The sequence below is a fragment of the Saimiri boliviensis genome, chromosome 21 (assembly GCF_048565385.1).
Source record: "Saimiri boliviensis isolate mSaiBol1 chromosome 21, mSaiBol1.pri, whole genome shotgun sequence".
NCBI lineage: Eukaryota > Metazoa > Chordata > Mammalia > Primates > Cebidae > Saimiri > Saimiri boliviensis.
Genome location: NC_133469.1, coordinates 32,546,887 through 32,567,495, shown reverse-complemented (window position 1 = coordinate 32,567,495; position 20,609 = coordinate 32,546,887). Strand labels below are relative to the sequence as shown.

The 20,609-nt window shown below is 59.2% G+C and overlaps 1 protein-coding gene across 2 annotated transcripts; it reads left to right on the top strand.

Annotated features, from left to right (window-relative positions):
* Positions 1-1,152: 1,152 nt before the first annotated feature.
* LIF (LIF interleukin 6 family cytokine) lies at positions 1,153-18,417 on the top strand. 2 transcript variants are annotated; one of them, XM_003938457.4, is made up of 4 exons: positions 1,153-1,240; positions 12,097-12,217; positions 13,965-14,143; positions 14,822-18,417. In XM_003938457.4, exons 2-4 carry the CDS (start codon positions 12,199-12,201, stop codon positions 15,230-15,232), a joined length of 609 nt encoding a protein of 202 aa, XP_003938506.2. In that variant the 5' UTR covers positions 1,153-1,240; positions 12,097-12,198; the 3' UTR covers positions 15,233-18,417. The 2 variants fall into 2 exon arrangements, with proteins under 2 accessions (XP_003938506.2, XP_074246940.1); XM_074390839.1 differs by lacking the exon at positions 1,153-1,240 and having other exon boundaries at positions 12,076-12,217.
* The last annotated feature ends 2,192 nt before the right edge of the window (positions 18,418-20,609 follow it).

Genomic DNA, 20,609 nt, shown 5'->3' with positions numbered 1-20,609 from the left:
CTTAGACTCTTTGCTGCAGGTTTTCATGTGATTTTTTTCTTCCCAGGAATGAGTTTCAAATACTTTAGAATTATGCAAAAGGAGTCAGACTTCAGCCCCCTAGCTGGGCACCCTGCCCGGGCTGAGCCTCAGTTTCTCCTCTGTACAGTGGGGCCAACTTGGCCCACCTCCCCGCTGTGAAGAAGATCCCCTGAGAAACACGCAGGCACAATGTTGACCGCAGGGCCGTCCCTGAGCTGGCGTGGCCGAGGCTCGCTCTCTCTTATTTCCCCTTTCCCTCCTTAGTGGTTTTCTTTCTTCTCTCTTTGCCCCCGTTCTGTCACCTGCCCTGCCTGCCGCCCACCCTCCACCCAGGGGCTGGGATGTGGGGTGCCCACAGAAGCCCTCTTTTCACTGCGAAGGAAGGGTCACAGTCCATGCTCCTTTGGAGCAGGGAGGCCCTCCCAAGGCTGGCCGGGCTCCCTGCGTCTCAGGGCGTCGGAGGGCTGGGCTCAGGGAGGGGCGAAGGTCTCTGAGGGAGGGGGTTGGGCAGGCGTGGCCCTGGAGCCTGTGTCGAAGGTGGATCAGATGGGCCAGGTGGTGCCCCGGGCTCGGAGGTGGGTGCTGGGGCAGGGAGTGGTGGCCTAGGACGGGGCCTGATGTCTTGGGGGGGCTATAGCCCTGTGACTCTTGTGGGGACAGGGACAGGGGAGGCTGGCTGTGCTGCACACGGCCTGTGGCAGGTCTGAGTCAAAACACCTAAGGCCGACCCCAGCGGTCATGTGGAGGGCTGCCCAGTCATCGCCTTATGCCGGCCTGGGTCACTCAGGCAGGCTGGGCGCGGCCCTGTCAGCTGTGACTCAGGCCCCAGCAGCCTCGCCACGCAGCACCGGGCAGGGGCATCGGGCACAAGGACCACCCCCCTCCCCACACCCTGGCCCCGCTTCTCCCCTTGGCCACCCCAAAGACCCTGCTCCGACCTGTGTCTGGCACAGACTGGGTGGGAACCTGAGGCCCTCTGCACCTGCTGTCCCCAGCCCTTTAGCTGGGGGTGGGGGGTGGGGTGGAAGTGGGGGGAGCGTCAGGGCCACCCGGCTCTGGACGGGAAGTCAAGTTGGGGGCGGGGTGAGGAGCCAGCTCCAGAGAAGATTCAGCAGGAGAGGGAAGCAGAGGGGGCCTGGCCCCGAAGACGATGGTGTCCCACTGAAGACCTGGCAAACCTCTTTCCAGATCCGGAGTGGCGTGTGCAGGCACAGACCAGGTAGGCTTCTCCCAGGGCAGGGCCGGGGTGATGCTAGCTTCCAAATTTATCCTCCACCAAAGCCAACATCACTCACTCCCTTGTGAGGCAGGGGCATCTGGTGGCCTGCACACGCTCCGGGCCTCAGTTTCACCTTCTATGCAATGGGCATGGTGAGATACACCCCAAACATCTCTCTGAGGATGTAAAGAGAGAACGGATGTGAAAGTGTCATATGGACATGTAAGGGTTTAAAGAGCATCAGAGGGTTAAAGGGCAGCGGTGAGAGCTCTGGACTCGGTGGCTGGAAGGAGGCCTGGATTTGAGTCCCAGTTGTGTGGGATCCTGGAGGGATCAGCCATCTGGGCGTTTTGAGTTCTGGATTCCCAGGGGATCCTCTCCCCCAGAGCAGTGCAGGGGGCCGAGGCCACCAAGCCCTGGGTTTCCTTCTGATGGAGAACTGGTTCCTGTATCGGAGGCTCCCAGGTGGTCCGTCAAGTTCAAGGCCCCTGTGCCTTTGGCCTTGGGCCAGTCCAGGACTTGACAGCTCTGTGCCTCACTCACTGTGTAAAATGGATCTAATCATGGCATCATGGTGGCAAGAAAGGAAAAATATAGGTACAATCCTTGCGTGGAGGCTGGCATGAGAGGGGAAGGGGCTCCACCCTAATCTTGTCAACAGCAGTTCCCGAGGACTGGGGAGAGGTTTCTCGGGGATGAGGAAACTATCTCCGGAGCGGGCCAGTCGTGGGTGGGGAGGCTGGGGTCCCCCGGCAGCTGGGATAGGGTGGGAGCCTGGGCTCTGCCCCACAAGTCCCTGGTTTATTTCACCTCTGTGGGTCTTAATTGTCTTCTCTGTAAAACGGCGGTTGTAATTCCCATTTGGAAGACTTGTGAGGAATAAATGGGGCCCCAAAAAGCTGGGGAGAGGGGACGTCCTGGGAGTCTGAGGGGAGTGGGAAGGGGCAGCAGGGCCAGGAGAGAAATTTCTCCTCCTCCTCCTCCTCCTCCTCCTCCTCCTCCTCCTCCTCCTCCTCCTCCTCCTCCTCCTCCTCCTCCTCCTCCCAGGAGAGAAATTTCTCCTCCTCCTCCTCCTCCTCCTCCTCCTCCTCCTCCTCCTCCTCCTCCTCCTCCTCCTCCTCCTCCTCCTCCTCCTCCTCCTCCTCCTCCTCCTCCTCCTCCTCCTCCTCCTCCTCCTCCTCCTCCTCCTCCTCCTCCTCCTCCTCCTCCTCCTCCTCCTCCTCCCAGGAGAGAAATTTCTCCTCCTCCTCCTCCTCCTCCTCCTCCTCCTCCTCCTCCTCCTCCTCCTCCTCCTCCTCCTCCTCCTCCTCCTCCTCCTCCTCCTCCTCCTCCTCCTCCTCCTCCTCCTCCTCCTCCTCCTCCTCCTCCTCCTCCTCCTCCTCCTCCTCCTCCTCCTCCTCCTCCTCCTCCTCCTCCTCCTCCTCCTCCTCCTCCTCCTCCTCCTCCTCCTCCTCCTCCTCCCCCTCCTCCTCCTCCTCCTCCCAGAGCCTCCATCAGGCAGAGGCACGTGGTCCTGGCACCCCCTTGTGGCCAGTCCTTAGGGCTTCCCCGGGAGATGCTGGACACGGCAGAGGCTCCTCTAGGACCCTCAGCGGTGTCCCCTTCTCCTGCCTTGCCCTGTATCTGCCCACCCGCCACTCTGAGCCTCAAGCATCCCGCTCACTTCCTCAAATCCCCGAATGCCACCCCGCCTGGCCCTGGGGTTGGCGGGCCTGTGGCCTCAGGGCCTGTGCCTGCTGGGCAGTGGGGGGCGCTGCAGCCCGTGGTTTGGAGCCAGGCTAGGTGGTTGGGCATCAAACATTGGGCTGGGAGCCCTGGAGCTGGACCCTTCCCCAGCCCTGGGCCCAGCTTTTCTGGGGACCTGGATCTCTCTATCCCCCACCACTGCTCCCCACAAAACACTTTTCAAAGAACGTTTTCTTTTTTTTTTTTTTTTGAGACCGAGTTTCACTCTTGTTGCCCAGGCTGGATTGCAGTGTCTCCATCTCAGCTCACCACAGCCTCCACCTCTTGAGTTCAAGCAATTCTCCTGCCTCAACCTCCTCAGTAGCTGGGACTACAGGCGTGCGGCACCATGCCTGGCTAATTTTGTATTTTTTTTTTTTTAGTAGACAGGGTTTCTCCATGTTGGTCGGGCTGATCTCAAACTCCCGACCTCAGGTGATCTGCCAGCCTTGGCCTCCCAAAGCACTGGGATTACAGGCGTGAGCCACCGTGCCCGGCCCCAAAGAACCTTTTCTAGACACTTCGGGACTCATGGACTTATCTAGAAAGGGAAACTGAGACTCTGAGAAGCTTCCTTCTGGAATTCTCACAAGCAGATCAGGACTGAAACCCAGGGTTTCCAGCTCCCTGTCTGGGAGTCCAAGAGAGGCAACCACCAGTCCACATACTATTGGGAATGTGCCACTAATTTGCTGTGTGGCCTTGGAAAAGCCACTTCCCCTCTCTGTGCCCCACAGCTAAGATAATATCCATAACACAGCCAGGTGTGTGGCTCATGCCTATAATCCCCGCATTTTGGGAGGCTGAGGCACAAGGATTGCTTGATCAGGGGTGATTGAGGCTGCAGTGAGCTGTGGTGGCACCACTGCACTCCAGCGTGGGCGACAGAATGAGACCCTGTCTCAAACAACAGTAATATCAATAACACAGAGGACGTTGCTGACCTCATAGGCTGAAAACACCATTCCCCGATTTTGTAGATGAGGCCACCTGCCCGAGGTTCCACAGTTTGTAAGTGGCCGAGGTGGGCCTGGGGTCTGGCTGATTCTAGAGCCCACCTAGCCTCCTCCCCTCCATGCTGCAGTCTCATCTCTTCTCTGAGCTTCTCCTTTACCTAGTGGGGACGTTGAGGCCAGCAGGGCCCAAGATAGGTCCTGAGTCCCCCGCCCGTACCCGGCAGGTGGGCCCTCTGAGGGTGGGGAGCTACAGGCCACCATCCTCCCTCTGCAAGGACCCCTGCTGCCAGCCCTCTGGCTAGGGCAGACTTACGGGAGACCACAGCAGCAGAGAGGCTCGCGGAGACACTGGCTGTCTGGACAGCCCACCATGACACTAGGCTCGGGCGTTGGTCCCACCCAGAAAGGGAGGAGATGGAAACAGGGACCAGAGGTGGGGTGGGGCGGAGGCGCGGTTGGGCAGGAGATCAGAGTGGGATTGTGTCATGCAGTCCTGTGGCCGATAAGCCGCCGGTGGCCTGGCCCAGGCAGAAGGAGGGGCTCCCAGGGGAGTGACTCTGCGGGGACCCCCTGAGCCTGGCTGTTTGAACCACACCTGGGCCTCCCGGGTCCTGTTTTGGGGAGGCTGGGGTTAGGGGGCCAGGGTGGAGAGTTGGCTCCATTACACACTGTGTGACCTGGGACAAATCATTCCACTCTGTGAGTCTCAGTTTCCAAGTCTGTCAAATGAGGGTTTAAATGCCTCCCTCAGAGAATGGGGGTTAGGACTGCAGCCCATAGGGGTTCTGGTGAGCACTTGGTAAAGCTTGGTTTTGTGGGCGGCAGGGGTTGGGGTGAGAGAGAGGCTCAGGAAAGCCTCGGGGGTCTATGCCCAGGAAGGTCACTACTCCGGGCTGGGAGGCTCCTGGAGGTCTAGGGAATCCCAAGGGTGCAGGGCTGGTGGGGGATGGGTATGACACCCCGGCTGCAAGACACAGAGGGAGGCCTGGCCCCTCCAATCACAGCTCCCACCAGCAGCTCCCCCACCTGCTCCCACCCCTCCCCTCACCCCAGGAAGCTCCCCCTTCCTTCTCTTCCCAGGGAAGAGGATGGTCCAACTTCAGCCAGGTCTCGCCTCTCCATCGTCCCCACCCAGTGGGATGGGACCGCTTTATTCTTTCCATGTCATCACCGTGGCCAGACCGGAGGCTCCCGTCACCCTCCCACCTGCCATCCTCAGAACAATTCCGCAGGTTCCCCGGGCGCTGGTTCGGGTCAGGGTAGCCCAGTGAGCTTGGTTGGGGAAGGGAAGGAGAGGAGGCCAGGCCCCACCTCTGCACGGCCAGTTTCAGGCGGAATAGGTCCTCAGCCACTTCCTGTTCTGTTTATTGCCTCCGAGTCCAGGAAATCATGGAGTGACACGTCCCCCTTTTGCCCCCCAGCCCCTCGATTATTTAATAGGGACCGCAGTGATCTCTCTCTTTTGGAAAATCCAGTGGGAGAAGAAAGCTGTCAGCTCGGCTCTGACATCAGCTTTGTCCCTGTGCCAAGAATCCGGGTGGCCAGGGCGGTGTGGGGAGGAGGGGCTGGGACGGGGTAGGGAGGAAGCCGGCTGCTGGTGGCCCCTGTGACGTGAGGCTGCCACATGGTTCCCAAGGGCGGGGGCTGGAGGGTGAGGAGCAGGGATTGTTGGAGACACGCTGGGGCACACGCAGGCCTGGAGGCTCAGGAACGCACGTGTGCATGCCCAGGGTTAGGTCTCCCCGCTCACTGAGCCCTTGTGCCCAGCAACCCACAGTCCCACACAAACTCACGCCGACACAAGGCCAGACACAGTGGCACTGGCTTCATGCCCATGGGCACGCACGCGCACACACACATATAGACACACAACCACACTGAGGATTCACAGTAGCAGCCAGAGATGGGCACCGTCTAGCCTACTCTCAGTCACACAAAGCAAGCAGTACAAGCAGATCCGCACACATGCACACACGTGCACACACACGTACACCCAGGACCAGACTCAGGCGTGCACAGACACAAAGGCACTCGCTACACACACATGCACAGACAAATGCCCAGTCAGAACCAGACAGACAGACTCGGCCTCGTCCCAGGACCACAGGGAGGCCAGTGTGTGCCCGCTCTTGCAGGCTGGGCCTGTTCGCCTCGGGCTGCCCTGGAAAGGCGGCTGTGGCCACTTCCTCTTCCCGCACCCTGCGGCGAGGATGAAAGGCTCCCTGGCAGAGTAGGAAAGAAAGACCTGTGACTGTCCTGGGCTCCACCCAGGTGGGACAGGGCAGGGCAGAGAGCCCAGGGGTCTGAGGCTGCGGAAGGGAGTGGATAGCGGGAGGCTGGGCTCTGGGAGGTCTTTGTCACGGCACAGGGAGCTGCCAGGTCCCCCACGTTGAGCACCTGCCCTGCCCCGCCCCACCCTGTCCTGTGGCACCTCTGGCCCATTCCAGAGCTGGAACGGAAGTCAGGAACCCCGTGGAACACTGCTGAGTGACCCTGGGCAAGTCACTCCTCAGCCCCTCTGGGCCTGGCTTTCCACATCGATACTGGCGGCTTGCAAGTGTTCTGGACTGCCACCCACAGTAAGAAATACATCGCACCTTGCAACCAGATGAGGATGCAGACACTGACACACAGGCAACAGGAAAAAAAGTTTCACGGAGCAGTCCTCGCCCTGGCTCGGGGCAATGCCAGGTGATTTCGCTATTCCATTTCCTTTTTGAAAGTGTTGGTGGCAACCCTCTAATTGAATCCATGACCCACGAAGAGGCAGAGGCCTCTGGTGTGAAAACACTGCTCTCTCTACATCTGGCTGCAATGGTCTTGGGCTACTTCGAGATTCAGGGAGCGCCTGGGGGGAGGTAAAAGGCTGGCAGAGTCTCAAAGGCCATGCTCACTAAATGCTGATGGCCGGGCTAGACAGCAGCCCATTTTACAGAGCCCTGGGGGGACTGGCCAGGCCTCTGGCCCTGCCAACGATTGGGGCGTCGTGGGCTGCTGCTCCCCTGGCAATTTCTATCAGAAATGAAGAAAAAAAATGCAGTCACTCTGATTCACCTCCAGGGGGTTGATTCCTGACATATTCGGTCGGGAAATGTCAGGGTGATGATGGCAGCAGCTGGCGGAAGGCCAGGGTGGCTTCTGGCTTCTCCTCCGCCCTGAGGGGATACTGCTGGTCACTGTCAGAGACTGGATCAGGTGAGGGTGAGAAGGGACAGGCGGCAGGTCCCGTGCCTCGGTCTCAAGAGTCCCCGGAAGACAGCTGGGCTCTCCAGGGCCCGTAGAGGGGGGTGTCACTGCTTATTTCCACGCCACCAAGGCTCTGAGATGCTGCCCACTCTCCCAAAACCTACACCAAGCTGCACGAACTGAGAGGACCCAGGAGCCACCTGCTGCCCTACCTCTCAGACTCCAGTGCACTGACCATGGGACCCAGGCCCCTGACTCGCTCTGGGGTTCAAGCTCCTTCTGCGGCCACAACCAGATCTGATTAGAATGGCTCCCACGTGTTAGCGTTTATCCGCATTTCCCAAGTAGCATCCCCATGACTGCCCCACGAAGCTGTTATGACAGCATCCTCATTTTCAGAGGGGAAACTGAGGCTCCAAGAGAGGAAGCCTGTTGCCACAGGCCACATAGCTGGTGGGTGGGGCAGGTGGGATCTGAACCCCCTCCACTGGGTTGAGAACAATGGAGGCATGGTTCTCTGGGGGCATCACATTCTCACTCCTCAAGCACTGAAGAGTGCAGTGCTCTTGCCTTTTTGGTCAGGATGCCCAATTGCCTGGGCTGTGCCAAGCATTCCTGAGCTTCCCCTGTCTGCTCTGGCAACCCCTCACCAGCCCTGGGCCTGGGACCCACGCTCTGGCCCCCCTGCCCCCCGCCCCCCCACCGCTTCCTCCCTAGGCCCACCTGAGGACTCCGCTCATTTCCCAGGTACCAACATCAGGGCAACAGGCTGAGAGCCACTGCTGCTGGGGTTTTCAGAAAACTGAGATCATAGCTTAGGGGATAGAGAAGGAAGGAGGGAGGCCAGCCTGGGCAGCCGGGGGTGCCCGGAGTACTGTTTCTGGGTCACTGGTCTCGGGGAATTCCCCAATGCCCGGAGAGCTGCTTACCTGGTGAGTAACCGCTGCCGGCTGCCCACACAGAATGCCTGACTGTGACCTCCCACCCCACCCCTGCCCATGCCACTGCCATGCTGCCCTCTCTCCTGAGAGCCCTAGGGTCCAGGAAAGAGACAGACAGGCAGGGGGCTGGCCCCCACCTCCGCATCCCCCCCCAACCCCGGAGCTCTGCAGGGGGCGGCTGGTGATTCAAGCCCCTCAGAGCCGAGCTATGTCTCCTTCCTTCTCAGATGGGGCCTGGGGGTGAATCAGCTTCTGGGGGCGGTGAGGCCAGGTCAGCTGCAGTCCTCAGATCAGGCTTGGGGTGGGGGTGGCGAGGGGCCAGGAAGGGGGCTGGGGGAGTGAGCACACTGCCCTGCCAGCCCCTCCCACAGCCTGTCTGATCTTTCTGGGGCACCCTTGAAGCTGGAGGCTATGTGGGTATCTTGCCTTGATTTACCATCAGCAGAGGCTTGAGAGGTCTTGCTCCTGCCCAGTGTTCCCCGCTTAGCCCCCTGGGGTGGATCCAAGTGTCCCCATCTGTCAAATGGGGACAAGAACCCCTGCTCCACAGGGAAGTGAGCACATGGGTGGGATATTCGGAGAGGCGGCTTGCTGGGTGCCCAGAACCATGCTGAGCCCTGAGCCCTCACAGCAAACCCACAATGGCGATACCATTATTCCCATTTTACGGAGGAAGAAATTGAGGCCAGGAGGTGGCAGTCACTTCCCCGAAGTCTCTCAGCTCATAACTGGCAGAGCCAAACCTCCAATCTGGTTCTAAACGAGGCCAGAGTCCTTGCTTCAAACCATCAGACCTCTCCGTCTCCTTTCCATGAGAGGTTTGGCCCTGACAGTTTTTGGAAACTGTAAAATGCCTTCAAAAAATATTTACCCTCTATTCATTTCAGTGTATAACCCTGAGCCAGGTGCTGTCAAGAGTACAAGTGAGTCTCAGACCCCCTCCAAGTGCCCAAAGATTAAGGAATAAGACTCATCCCCACCTGAAAGAAGAGCGGGAAGGACAAGGCTGGTGTGAGCTGGTCGGGGCTGTGGGAGGGAGAGGAGGCTTCCTGGAGGAGGGTGGCCCAAGCTCACCTGCTGTGCCCTTCACCCCCCTCGGAGCAAGAGGCGCTGCAGGGATTGCTGTGGCCTGCAGGACGGACGCCCAGGTTCCAGACCCAGCTCTGCTATTAACTCCTTGTGTGAGCCACACAAAGTGTCTTCAGCTCTCTGAGCCTCAGTTTCCCCATCCAAAAAATAAACAGCTGTGACATTCCAGGAGAGACTTGTGGATGGCGGGTAAAAATCAGCAGGAAGTGAGCATGTGCTAGGGGGTGCACTCACTTCCTGGAGAGCAATGATGAGTTGGATGGCACAGCCACCTAGAGACAGAACTCCTGGGTTCTGTCAGGGGGTCCCATGTGGCCGGGACTGTCCCCCTCACCCTGAGACTGGCCAAATCCCCAGCAGGCCCCATCTGCAGGAGCAGGACAGGCTGTGGATGAAGTCACAGCTGGAAGGGGCCGGGCTGGGGCTGCCACTCCAGGGTGGGGCCTGGGGTCGTGACCCTGGGAGCAGGCAGCCAAGAAGGGAGGATGCCTTCTGTGAGGGAGCGAGCTGGCCGGAGGCGGGGAACACACACACACAGCATAGAGAGGGAGGGAAGAAAACAAACTCCGAGAGACCAGAGTGGGCCTGGAGCGTAGCCTGGGCGGCCGATTCCTGGGGGGCCGCCGCCACGTTGCAGGCGGCACACGGATTTGCGGCTCCGAGACCCTGCCCGGCCTTCCCTCCAGAGGCCCAGCGCAGGTGGTGCCTGGACATGGACAGGAGGGGGAGGCTGGGCCTGGGGCGCCGAGGGGCCCAGAGCACTTGGGGAGCACAAACCAAGTCAGGTACAGTGAGGGGAAACTGAGGCACTGGAAGGGGTCAGTCAGGGCTGGGGTGAAGTGGCCCTAGTGTCAGTGTCTTCTAGACCCTGTTCTCACTTCCTGTTTCCTGTGGGGTGGGGCTGAGATTAAACAGTGATGGGGGCGGATTATAGGGCCGATTTGGGGTCTGGCTTGCCAGAGGGCATGCGAGGACCTGCCGGTCCGCTTGGAAGGAGGCAGAGGAGACACTGGATGTAGGGGTGGCCGCAGGAGAACTCTTGAGCCTAGCGAGAGACTCGGGCCAGGCAACGGGGGTTTGATAGGTGGAGGCCACAGTGAGCCTTCGGTCACATGGATTTGGGGTCCAGGTCAGGAAAGCCAGGCTGAGTCAGGTGACAGGGGTCTGGGTGATGTGGGATGGGACCAGGGCTGGGGCAGAGCTCATGTGCTCCTAGTGGTCAGGTCCTTGTGCCGCAGATGCTGGGGGAGGGGTAAGAAGAAGGGTTGGGTTGGAGTGTCCCGGGACATGGGGCTGCCTGAGCCAGGCCAGGGCGGCTGGGTCTCCTGGTAGTCTACAGGACCCCAGAGCAAGTGTACAGGAGCAGTAAGTGCCAGGTAGGGCACTCCATGGCCCATCAAAGAAGAGATAAGGTGTGGAGGGGGGGCAGGAAGGAGGAAGGAGAGCCAGTCCGGGAAGTGCCAGCTGGGATGGGCAGTTTTATCACCTCACATCCGAGGCCCTGCGGGAGTGGGGGGGACAAGAGCCTAGATAAGGCAGGGTGTGCGTGTGGTGGGGAATGGCAGCAGGCACCAGGGCTCGTCCTGGCACGATGAAGGAAGAACACGTGGCTGGGCAGGTCCAGGATGTGGCAAGAGGCAGGAGCTGGGGGCATGGAGGATGGGAGAGGGGGCGGCGGGGCCTGGGCGAGGCTGCAGGAGCTCCCTAGCCTTGGAAAACCAACTCACACACCTTGATCTCCAGTCAGGATCAGGCGGGAGGGCTGGAAAGGGGCCCCAGGAGACTGAATCATCTTCTGGTACGGGCAGGGGTCCCCTGGCAGCTTTGGGGATGGCATGCTGTCTGGCCAGCATTCCCCCATCTCATGGGTTGTATTTGTTTGGACTTTTCTGTTGCCTTTCTTGGAGGTGTCCCTGTGCTCATTCTGCCCTGCTCCCCACTAGTCCTTCCTGCCCTTCCCCATTCATAAATCACCTGGCCTCAGAAGACGCCAGAACATATGACACTGCCTTAGAGCCTCTAGAAGCACCTTTTGGGGACCTCCATTATTCTCTGAGGCTGAGGTCCAAGGGGCTTCCAAGACAGGTCTGGGAGGGATCAGTCACTTCTCAGTTCCCACAGCCATCCCTTAGCCTCCCGAGGAGGACACCGGGTCTGATTTGGCCAAGCCTCTCTCCATCCCACTTCAGAATGGAAATGCTGGACCACCTTCCCAGAAGCACCTTCCCAGAGCGTCCCCCCAGAACAGAGTCACAGCCACCCTCAGCCCCATTCTTCCTAGCCCCTTCCCCAGTTCCTTCCCCAGCCTCACAGGTGCAGTGGTCAGCAGGGTGGGCACACTGGTGGTGGCAGAAGACCTGACCCTCTGGGGCCCTCAGAGCCCCTCCGAGCCCAATGGCAATGGGCAGATTGGAGGACGCTACCTCTGGGGTGGCTTCCAGCACCCATGTTTAGTTCCACTTTATGACCGTCTAAAGTCCACGCCGGCCGCAGGCCCCTCCTCCTGGAGTCTCCTTCTCAGCCAAGCCCCAGCCCGCCTCCTCCCACAGCCCCCCTAAAGCCCCCCAACCAGGGGGCGCAGGGGGCAGCCTTCATCTGCTAGTCCAGACTCGCTACCTCCCCAAGCCCAGGTGAGTCAGGGCCGTCTGGGGCGCCCACTGCTGGGACCCCTGCTGACTCGGCCAGGGGCCCCCACCTGGCAATGCCCATCTTCAGACAACTCCTGGGACAAGCCAGGCAGGAAAACCACAGGGCGTTTTGTCGAAGCCTTCATTATAATTTTATCAATCAAATTCTTAGAAGAGGGAAAAAGTCTGTTCTCCCCACCCTCCCCCCTCACTCGTCCCCCCCCCCCTTCACTCTCACTTTCTTCCATTCATAATTTCCTATGATGCACCTCAAACAACTTCCTGGACCGGGGATCCCGGCTAAATATAGCTGTTTCTGTCTTACAACACAGGCTCCAGTATATAAATCAGGCAAATTCCCCATTTGAGCATGAACCTCTGAAAACTGCCGGCATCTGAGGTTTCCTCCAAGGCCCTCTGAAGTGCAGCCCATAATGAAGGTCTTGGCGGCAGGTAAATACACCCGCCCCGCGCCGGCTTCCCGTCCCCGCTGCGGGGCGCAGCGGCAACTTGGGGCGTTTGGCAGCGCGAGCCGGACGCCCACCCGCCGCAGACACACGGACACTTGGGGCGCCCGCGCAGCCACCAGAGGCGCTGGGTGGCGACCCAGAGCGAGCGCGGGCACATGGTCCCCAGCGCTGCACGCCCGCGGCAGGTTGGCGGCGAGGGAGGGGGCACCGAGCCTTCCTCCTCCTCCTCGTCCTCCCGCTCGCCTTCTCCTCCTCCTCCTCCTCCCCCTCCTTCTCCTCGCTCCCGCCGCTCTCGCTGGCTGCTCTTCCCTCTGCGCTTTCTCCCGGATTCACTCTCCCTCTCTCTTTTTCTTTTCTTTCTTTCTTTCCGCTTTCTCCTTTCCAACCGCGGTCCGGGGCTGCTCCCAGGGAGGGGCGCGGGCGGCGAGCAGCTTGCAAACTCCGGCCTGGGACGGGAGCAGGTGCCGCCTCCATCTGCTGGTGTCTGGAAAGCGTGTGGTCTGCGCTAGGTGAGATACAGTGGTGTGGCCCCCCCCTCCAGCAGCCACCCCGGGGCCTCAGCACTGCCTGGGGATGCTGGATCGAACCGGGGACGAACTTGAGGCTGCCCGCGTCCCCTCTGTCCCAGCATGGGGGGTCCGGGAGAGGTCTCCAGCTTCACTTACCCGCTGACCCCAGCCCCCACCACCTTCAGGTGCCTTCTGCGGAGCCCTGGAAAGGCGTCTAAGGGGACCCAGGGGAGTGGGGCGCTCAGGCCCCCCTTGGGGAGGGGCGAGCCGGGACTTGTCGGGACAGCTCCCAGCTCTCCAGTCACCTTTCACTTTCCTTCCTCCCCGCCCACCCGGCTGCCTGTGACCTTTTGCCTTTTCTGTCTCCTGGTGCACCATTTCCTCTCCCTCCCTGAGCCCGTGTGTTCGGGGGGAGGGGAATCCCCGGGACCACTGACAGCAAGATGAGTCGGGAGAGGGCACGGAGTCAGGGGCTGTCCAGAGCTGGGAGGCGGACAGAGAGTTTTGACTGATGGTTTGGGGATGGAGACTGGGGACAGCCAGAGACAAATGGGGTGAACTTGAGCACCCTAGATGGGGGACACTAGGGAAGGGCAGAGATAGAGGGCGATGTGGGGTGGGGGCAGAATTAGGGGCAATTGGCCCAGGGAGCCAGAATCAAGTGGCAGGTTTGGGATCGAGAAGAGGGTCAGTGGAGGACCCCTCCTCACTCGCTCATGCCCTGTGGTCCCTGTGGGTGCCTGGCTTGGGAGGTGTGGCCTGCAATGGGCAGGAAGCCCTGCTGAGGAATCTGGGCCACCCCTCCAAGTGGGAACAGAGGGATCTCCTTTCTCCTGGCACTTGCTGGGTCTGGAGCCTGGTGTCTTCCAGCCAGAGGGCCAAGGGGACTTAGGGTCTTTGCCTTCCTGAGGGAAAGGGTGGGATGGCCGGGAATCCCTCCTGGGCCCTGCACCCTGCTGGTAGAAATGGCTTGTGCCTTCCCCCCTCGGCTTTCCGTCATCTCAGAAGAGAGCAGAGAGAGCTAAGGTAGAGAGTAGGTGACAGAGGAATATACGCAGTGACAGAGTGAAGACTAGATCCTAGGAAGACAGTGGCAAGTGACAAGGGGGAGCCAGGAGTCCTGCCCCATGTGATCCTTTCTGGACCTCCATCCAGTGTGCCATGACCCCAGGCCACCCTTTCCTGACTTCCTATTCATGGCTTCTTCCTGTCGGTCCCCAGGAGTTGTGCCCCTGCTGCTAGTTCTGCACTGGAGACATGGGGCAGGGAGCCCCCTCCCCATCACCCCTGTCAACGCCACCTGTGCCATACGCCACCCATGTCACAACAACCTCATGAACCAGATCAGGAGCCAACTGGCACAGCTCAATGGCAGTGCCAATGCCCTCTTTATTCTCTATGTAAGTTACCCCTGGGATACGGAGGGGGGATGGCAGGGAGAGGCTTGTAAATGTCATTAAGGGCTGTCCTGATCTGGGTTGAGGGGACCTTTGGGGGCTGGAAGGAGAGAATGGGGAGAGGGCTTGATTAAACCACCCACAGACTCCTGGCACTTCCTGCCTACACTTCCTCAGGGAAGCTTCCCCAGGGTGCCCCAGTTATCGAGGGCAAAGCTGGGTGCAAAGGTGGGGACCTGGCACTTCTTGTCTCGTGATTGCTCTGCTGCACGGAGCAAGGGAGAGAGGGGAAATGAGCATGAGGAACCAGGGAGGTGCAGCTGAGAGGCAGCAGGCTACAGGGGCCGGGTGTGGAGGGTGCCCCAGAACAGCGTGAGTGCGGGTATGGAAGTGCTTGTGTGAGGTGCCCCAGCTGGAGCAAGACACCGAGTCTTTCCGTCTTAGGGTGGTGATGATGGTGATGATGACTGCTTGCATGGCTCAGGCTTCGATCTTTAGCAAGGGCACTCACACTACAGTTACTTTTGGCTCTCATGCCAATTCTAGATGCTTACAGGGCAAGAAGCTGGGTCCCCATGTACTAGGTGGAGAAACTGAGGTTCAAGAGCTTGCCCAGAGGGTTGGCGGAAGGGCTGGGACACTGACCCCTGACTCCCACATCACCTCCCCTCTACCCCTCAGTACACAGCCCAAGGGGAGCCATTCCCCAACAACCTGGACAAGCTGTGCGGCCCCAATGTGACGGACTTCCCGCCCTTCCACGCCAATGGCACGGAGAAGGCCAGGCTGGTGGAGCTGTACCGCATAGTTGTGTATCTCGGCACCGCCCTGGGCAACATCACCCGGGACCAGAAGATCCTCAACCCCAGCGCCCTCAGCCTCCATAGCAAGCTCAACGCCACCGCCGACATCCTGAGAGGCCTCCTTAGCAACGTGCTGTGCCGCCTGTGCAGCAAGTACCACGTGGCCCACGTGGACGTGACCTATGGCCCCGACACGTCGGGTAAGGACGTCTTCCAGAAGAAGAAGCTGGGCTGTCAGCTCCTGGGGAAGTATAAGCAGGTCATCGGCATGCTGGCCCAGGCCTTCTAGCAGGAAGTCGTCAAGTGCACAGTGAACCAAGGGATCTCAGGATTGGTGTCCAAATGTGGGGGCCTGTCTTAGGGTGGCCAGGACCCAGGGCATCACTAAATCCAAACAGGGGCTGCTGGCAGACCCTGAGGGTGCCTGGCCAGTCCACTCCATTCTGGGCTGGGCTGTGATGAAGCTGAGCAGAGTGGAAACTTCCATAGGGAGGGAGCCAGAAGAAGGCGCCCCTTCCTCTGGGAGACTGTGGACTGGGGAGCGTGGGCTGGACTTCCGCCTCTGTGTTTCCCTTTGGCCCCTTGCTCGCTTCGTGCAGTGAGCAAACTACACAAGTCGACTACAACAGCCCTGACCACAGGGCAAGACAGCAGGGCCCGGGGCGTGGACCAGCCCCCAGCAAATGATCACCATCTGTGCCTTTGCTGCCCCCTAGGCAGGGACTCAGGTGGGCCAGAGGGGCTAGGACTCCAAAGGACGCCTTGTCTCTTAGAAGGTTGGTGAGTGGAAGATAGAGAGGGGCCTCTGGGTTGGGAGGCTGTCTTCTTTTGAGCATGATCAGAGAACTTGGGCGTAGGAACGGTCAAGCAGAAGTTTCTCGAAGGAGGTCACTGGCATTCAGGCTCTCGGGGAGGCAGAGAAGTCGCCTTCAGGCCTGGGAAGGAAGACGTTGGGAGGAAGAGAGGCCCTGAAAGCCTTGGTGGGTTCTTCCTTCTAGTCCCTGCGGTCTTTCCTGCAGCCTGGGATGGCCAGGGTCTGGCGGCTGGACCTGGAGCAGAGGTTTGTGGCGTTGGGTAGGGCAGGAGCGGGTTGCTAAGTCAGGTGCAGAGGTTCTGACAGATCCAGAGTCTTCCTTTGGGTGAGAGTCTATAAAGAGTAGCTCAGAGTAGCAGTGCACATCTGAGGCCCCGGGAGGCCTTGTGAGGTCACACAGAGGTACTTGAGGGGGACCAGAGGCCGTCTCTGGTCCTCAGGGCGAGGGGACAGCAGAACTTGAGGTCAGGGTCTCAGGAAATCCTGAGCTCCAAGTGTGCTGTGCGTCTGACCCAGCATGATTTCTATTTATTATGTCCTATTTATATTAACTTATTGGTGCTTTCAGTGGCAAAGTTAATTTCCCTTTCCCTGGTCTCTACTCAACAAAATATGCTGACGGCTCCTGCACAGGCGCCGCGGCCAGGGCGTGGCAGAGCCTGGTCTGTAAGTCAACGATGTTACAAGTGGAATAAGCCTTGTGGGTGAAGCTCAGAGAAGGGTCGGATCTGAGAGAATGAGCAGGGGACTGGGGGGCCCGGATCCACCCCCATCTGCCATTGTGCCTTGCTTTGGGGGATTATGGTCCAGGCTGCAGGGGCTGGGCCGGTTTGTGGAGAGGCCGGGTGCCTTACTTTCTCGGCTCCAGGGACCCGTATTCTCAGGCGCCGCCACATTGTGTTGCGAGGGACATCGCTCCTGGTTGAAATTGTGCTCCTGGAGCAGTGGGCAAGGCAGTCCTGGTGGCCCACCCTGTCCCTGTTTCTGTGTCCCCATGCTGCCTCTGAAATAGCGCCTTGCAACAATCTTGTCCCAGCACCCAGCGTGCTCCCACACAGTGGGGAAGTGCCTCGGGTGGCCGGACACCCACAGAGGGCGCAAGGGCCTGGCTGGGCTAGACCCCGGGAAGGTGGGGTAGACTGGGGGATCAGCTGCCGGCTGCTCCCAAGAGGAGGAGAGGGAGGCTGGAGACGCCTGGGACTCAGACCAGGAAGCTGTGGGCCCTCCTGCCCCACCTCTGGCCCACCCCCACCCATGTCTGGGCTCCCAGGCAGGGAACCCGATCCCTTCCTTTGTGCTGGGGCCAGGCGAGTGGAGAAACGCCCTCCAGCCTGAGAGCAGGGGAGGGAGGGAGGCAGCAGAGTTGGGGCAGCTGCTCTGAGCAGCGTTCTGGCTTCTTCTCAAACCTTGAGTGGGCTGCCGGCCTCCAAGTTCCGCCAAGATGATGGTACTAATTATGGTACTTTTCACTCACTTTGCACCTTTCCCTGTCGCTCTCTAAGCACTTTACCTGGATGGCACGTGGGCAGCGCGTGGGCTGGTCCTGAGGCCTGGGGTTGGGGTGGAGGGCGCGGCCGGGAGTTGTCCATCTGTCCATCCCAACGGCAAGACAAGGATGTGGCTCTTGAGCTGTGGGTCACACTCTTACGTGTCCAGGATTCAGGGGCTGCCTCCCCTTCCCTGCTCCATCCGGCTTGGCTTGGGCTGCCTGCACTCCCCCAAGACTGGCTTTGAGAAAGACAAACTCACGTGAAAACCAGAGTTGCTGATTCCACCCAGAGCCCGTTGGCTTTCCCATCACCTCATCTCCCTGTGGACTTCGGTGCCCTGTGCCGGGCCCACCTGGTGGCCCTGGCTCCGAGGCACTCTCTGGGCCAGCCTGGACTTGGCCCGGAGGTGCCCATCCTCAGTGCCCCCTCCACATCCCATCCAGCAGCTCGGCCTCCACTCCGCTCAGCATCACTGAACCACGGAGCCTTTGCATGAAACAGCTCTGCCGGCTGTGCTGCTCTTCCCTTTACATCTCCTGGTGCGGACCATACCCAGCCCTGGGCCGGAGGAAGAGAGAGGGATGGGCATGTTGTAGTTTACCAAGAGATAAGTCTCTGGGCCCTTATTTATTATTTAAACATTTAAACAAAAAAGCACTGCTAGTTTACTTGTCTCTCCTCCCGCTCCTCCCCATCCTCCCGCTCCATCTTCCTCCTTGTCCCCCACTTGGGGCACTTCCACCCTGACCCAGCCAGTCCAGCTCTGCCTTGCCAGCTCTCCAGTGTAGACGTAGCGTGTGGGGTGGGAGCCCTGGGACCCGGGAGGTAGCCTGTCCCTGCAGATGGTACAGATGTTCCTGCCTTACAATCATCTCCAGTTCCCCACCCCAACCCCGGCATCCAGCCCTCAGTCCCACCCACGTGCTAGCTCTGTGGGCCCACCGTGCGGCCTTAGGGGTTTCCCTCCCTTCCTTTCCACTGAAAAGCACTTGGCCTTGGGTGACAAATTCCTCTTTGATGAATGTACCCTGTGGGGATGTTTCATACTGACAGATTATTTTTATTTATTCAATGTCATATTTAAAATATTTATTTTTTATACCAAAGGAATACTTTTTTTTTTTTTTAAGAAAAAAAAAAAAAGAGAAACGAATAAAGAATCTGCTCTTAGCTAGCTCTCTGGAGTGTACTGATGTGGGGAGATGGGCTGGAAGGGCTGGAACTGCCCCTGTCCTGGGCACCAGAAAAGTGGGACTAGGCGAAGGATGGATGAGGGTGTGGGGGGGGGGCACCTGGCGTCGGTGGGGGGAGTTAGGTGGAGTTTTGGCCAAGGCAAAACAAGGTGAATGGTATCATGGGGTGACACCAAGGAAAGAGATGGATTGCTCAGAGGTAAAGGGGGTGCTGGGTGTGGTGGCTCATTCTTGTAATCCCAGCACTTTGGGAGGCTGAAGCAGGTGGATCGTTTGAGCCCAGGAGTTTGAGACCAGACTGGCCAATAAGGCAAAACCACACCAAAATTAGCCAGACGCTGTGACGTGTGCCTGTGGCCCCAGCTACTCAAGGTGCTGAGATGGGAGGATCCATTGAGGCTGCACTACAGCCTGAGGAACAGGCTGTCTCAAAAAAAAAAAAAAAAAAGAGGTAAAGAGGGTGCCACGTGATCTCAGCTGGTTCCCTCCCAACTCCTCACTTAATCTCATGGAAGCCCCAGGAGTATCGATCCCCACATACTAGAAGAGGAAATTGAGGCTTAGAGCCATGAGACCACATGCCCAGGGGCACCTGAAATGTTTAGGGCCAGTTAGCACCACTCCTTCCCCTCCAGCTCTGTGATGATTCCCCTACACGAGACTTTGGAGGCGCTGGAAGATACCAGCTGCCCAGGTCTCTGTTGCCCAGGAATGGCCCGTTGACCATCCAGAGGGACATAACAGGACAAGCCCGAAAGGCTGCAGAGAAGGAGGGGACAGGCGGTCCTGCTCAGAATCACATGGGACACTCGGGCCAGAACCAAGGAGGGCTCGGTCTGCCCTGATGGCTCTCCCACAGTGGACACTGCCGTCCCTCCTACTGCTTCCCATTTGGGAACCAGACCCCCTTCCACTGTGACCTTCTTCCCAGCCTCCCGCGATTCCTTCCTGGGGGGATTCAAGGTCAGAACTGGGTAGCCACAGACACTGAGACTCTGGAATGGCCCCAGATGTCACCCTGTGCTTTGCTCTGGGGTTTGGGTCTGGGGCTCCCTGAGCCAAGATTTATTTTGGGGGTCTGCGCAATGTTTCTGAGAGTTACCAACTTGCTTGTTCCTGTATGTTTATAAGTGTCAGCTCCCGTGCCAGTTGCAATGCCTCCTAGAAGCTCACAGGCTGGGAGGCCACGCTGGGGAGAGCCTCGCTCTGGGAGTCAGCAGGGGGATCAGGCTATGGTCCCCTCTGCTTTCAGTGCCATGAAGGGACTGCTTTCAACAATATGCTCAACCTGGCCTCACCTGGAAGGAAGCTGATTAGCAGTGCAGAATCTTGGCCTCACCCCCAGACCTGCAGAATCAGAACGCGTGTACATTAACAACATCCCAGGAGACTCGTGTGCACATTAAAGTCGGAGAAAGGCCACCCTGCGCTTTCATCTCTCATTCCTCAGGAGTCCCCCACACCAAGTGCAAATGGCCAAGGGCCGGGCAGGCAGCTGCTTGGGAGGGAGAGGCCGGCAGGCGCACAGCTGTTTCCACCTCTTCCCCTGAAGTCTCCCGCCCCTCCCGGCTGGCTCAGGCCGTGGGCCACACCCCAGCCGCCCAGGGGTGGAAACACCCCTCCCCTCCACTCAGGGAGACAAGGTTGAAGCTTTTCAAAAGCAACCTTTACTAGGAAACTAGAGGAAAATAAAACAAATGGCGAAGCATGGAAAGGGACAGAATGGCAGCAATGTCCTGGGTGGGTGGCTGGGGGCTCAGGGCCTGAGGGGTCCCTGCCTCTGCCTGGGGAATTCTCCAGTCTGGGAGAGGGGCCTGCCCTGGCCAAATAGAACAAAGGACTGTTAATTAGTTATTGGGTCACCCTCCAAAAAAGACGCAAAAACAATCACTTTGTGGGAGGGAGTGGGAGAAGGGAGGTGTTTGCTTTGCTGGGAAGGCCCTGCCCCTGTGGCCGGGGTCCCGGGCCTGGCGCTGCCCGATGCAGTCCTGGGACCCTTTTAGTGAGCTCACCTGTCTTACCTTGAAAATTGCAAGAATAATCAGTAATGAAAGCCATCTTACCTACTTCCCAAGGTTGCCGGAAGGAATTACAGGTAGGGAAATAGAAATGCCTTGTGAATCCCGCTCTTCCAAGGGTGGAGACGGTCCAAGCAGAATGCAGCTCAGA

Excerpts from the sequence above, each read along its gene's own strand:
- LIF (XM_003938457.4), top strand. Across the intron at positions 14,144-14,821 it reads ATGCCCTCTTTATTCTCTAT|TACACAGCCCAAGGGGAGCC; the intron begins GTAAGTTACCCC and ends TCTACCCCTCAG.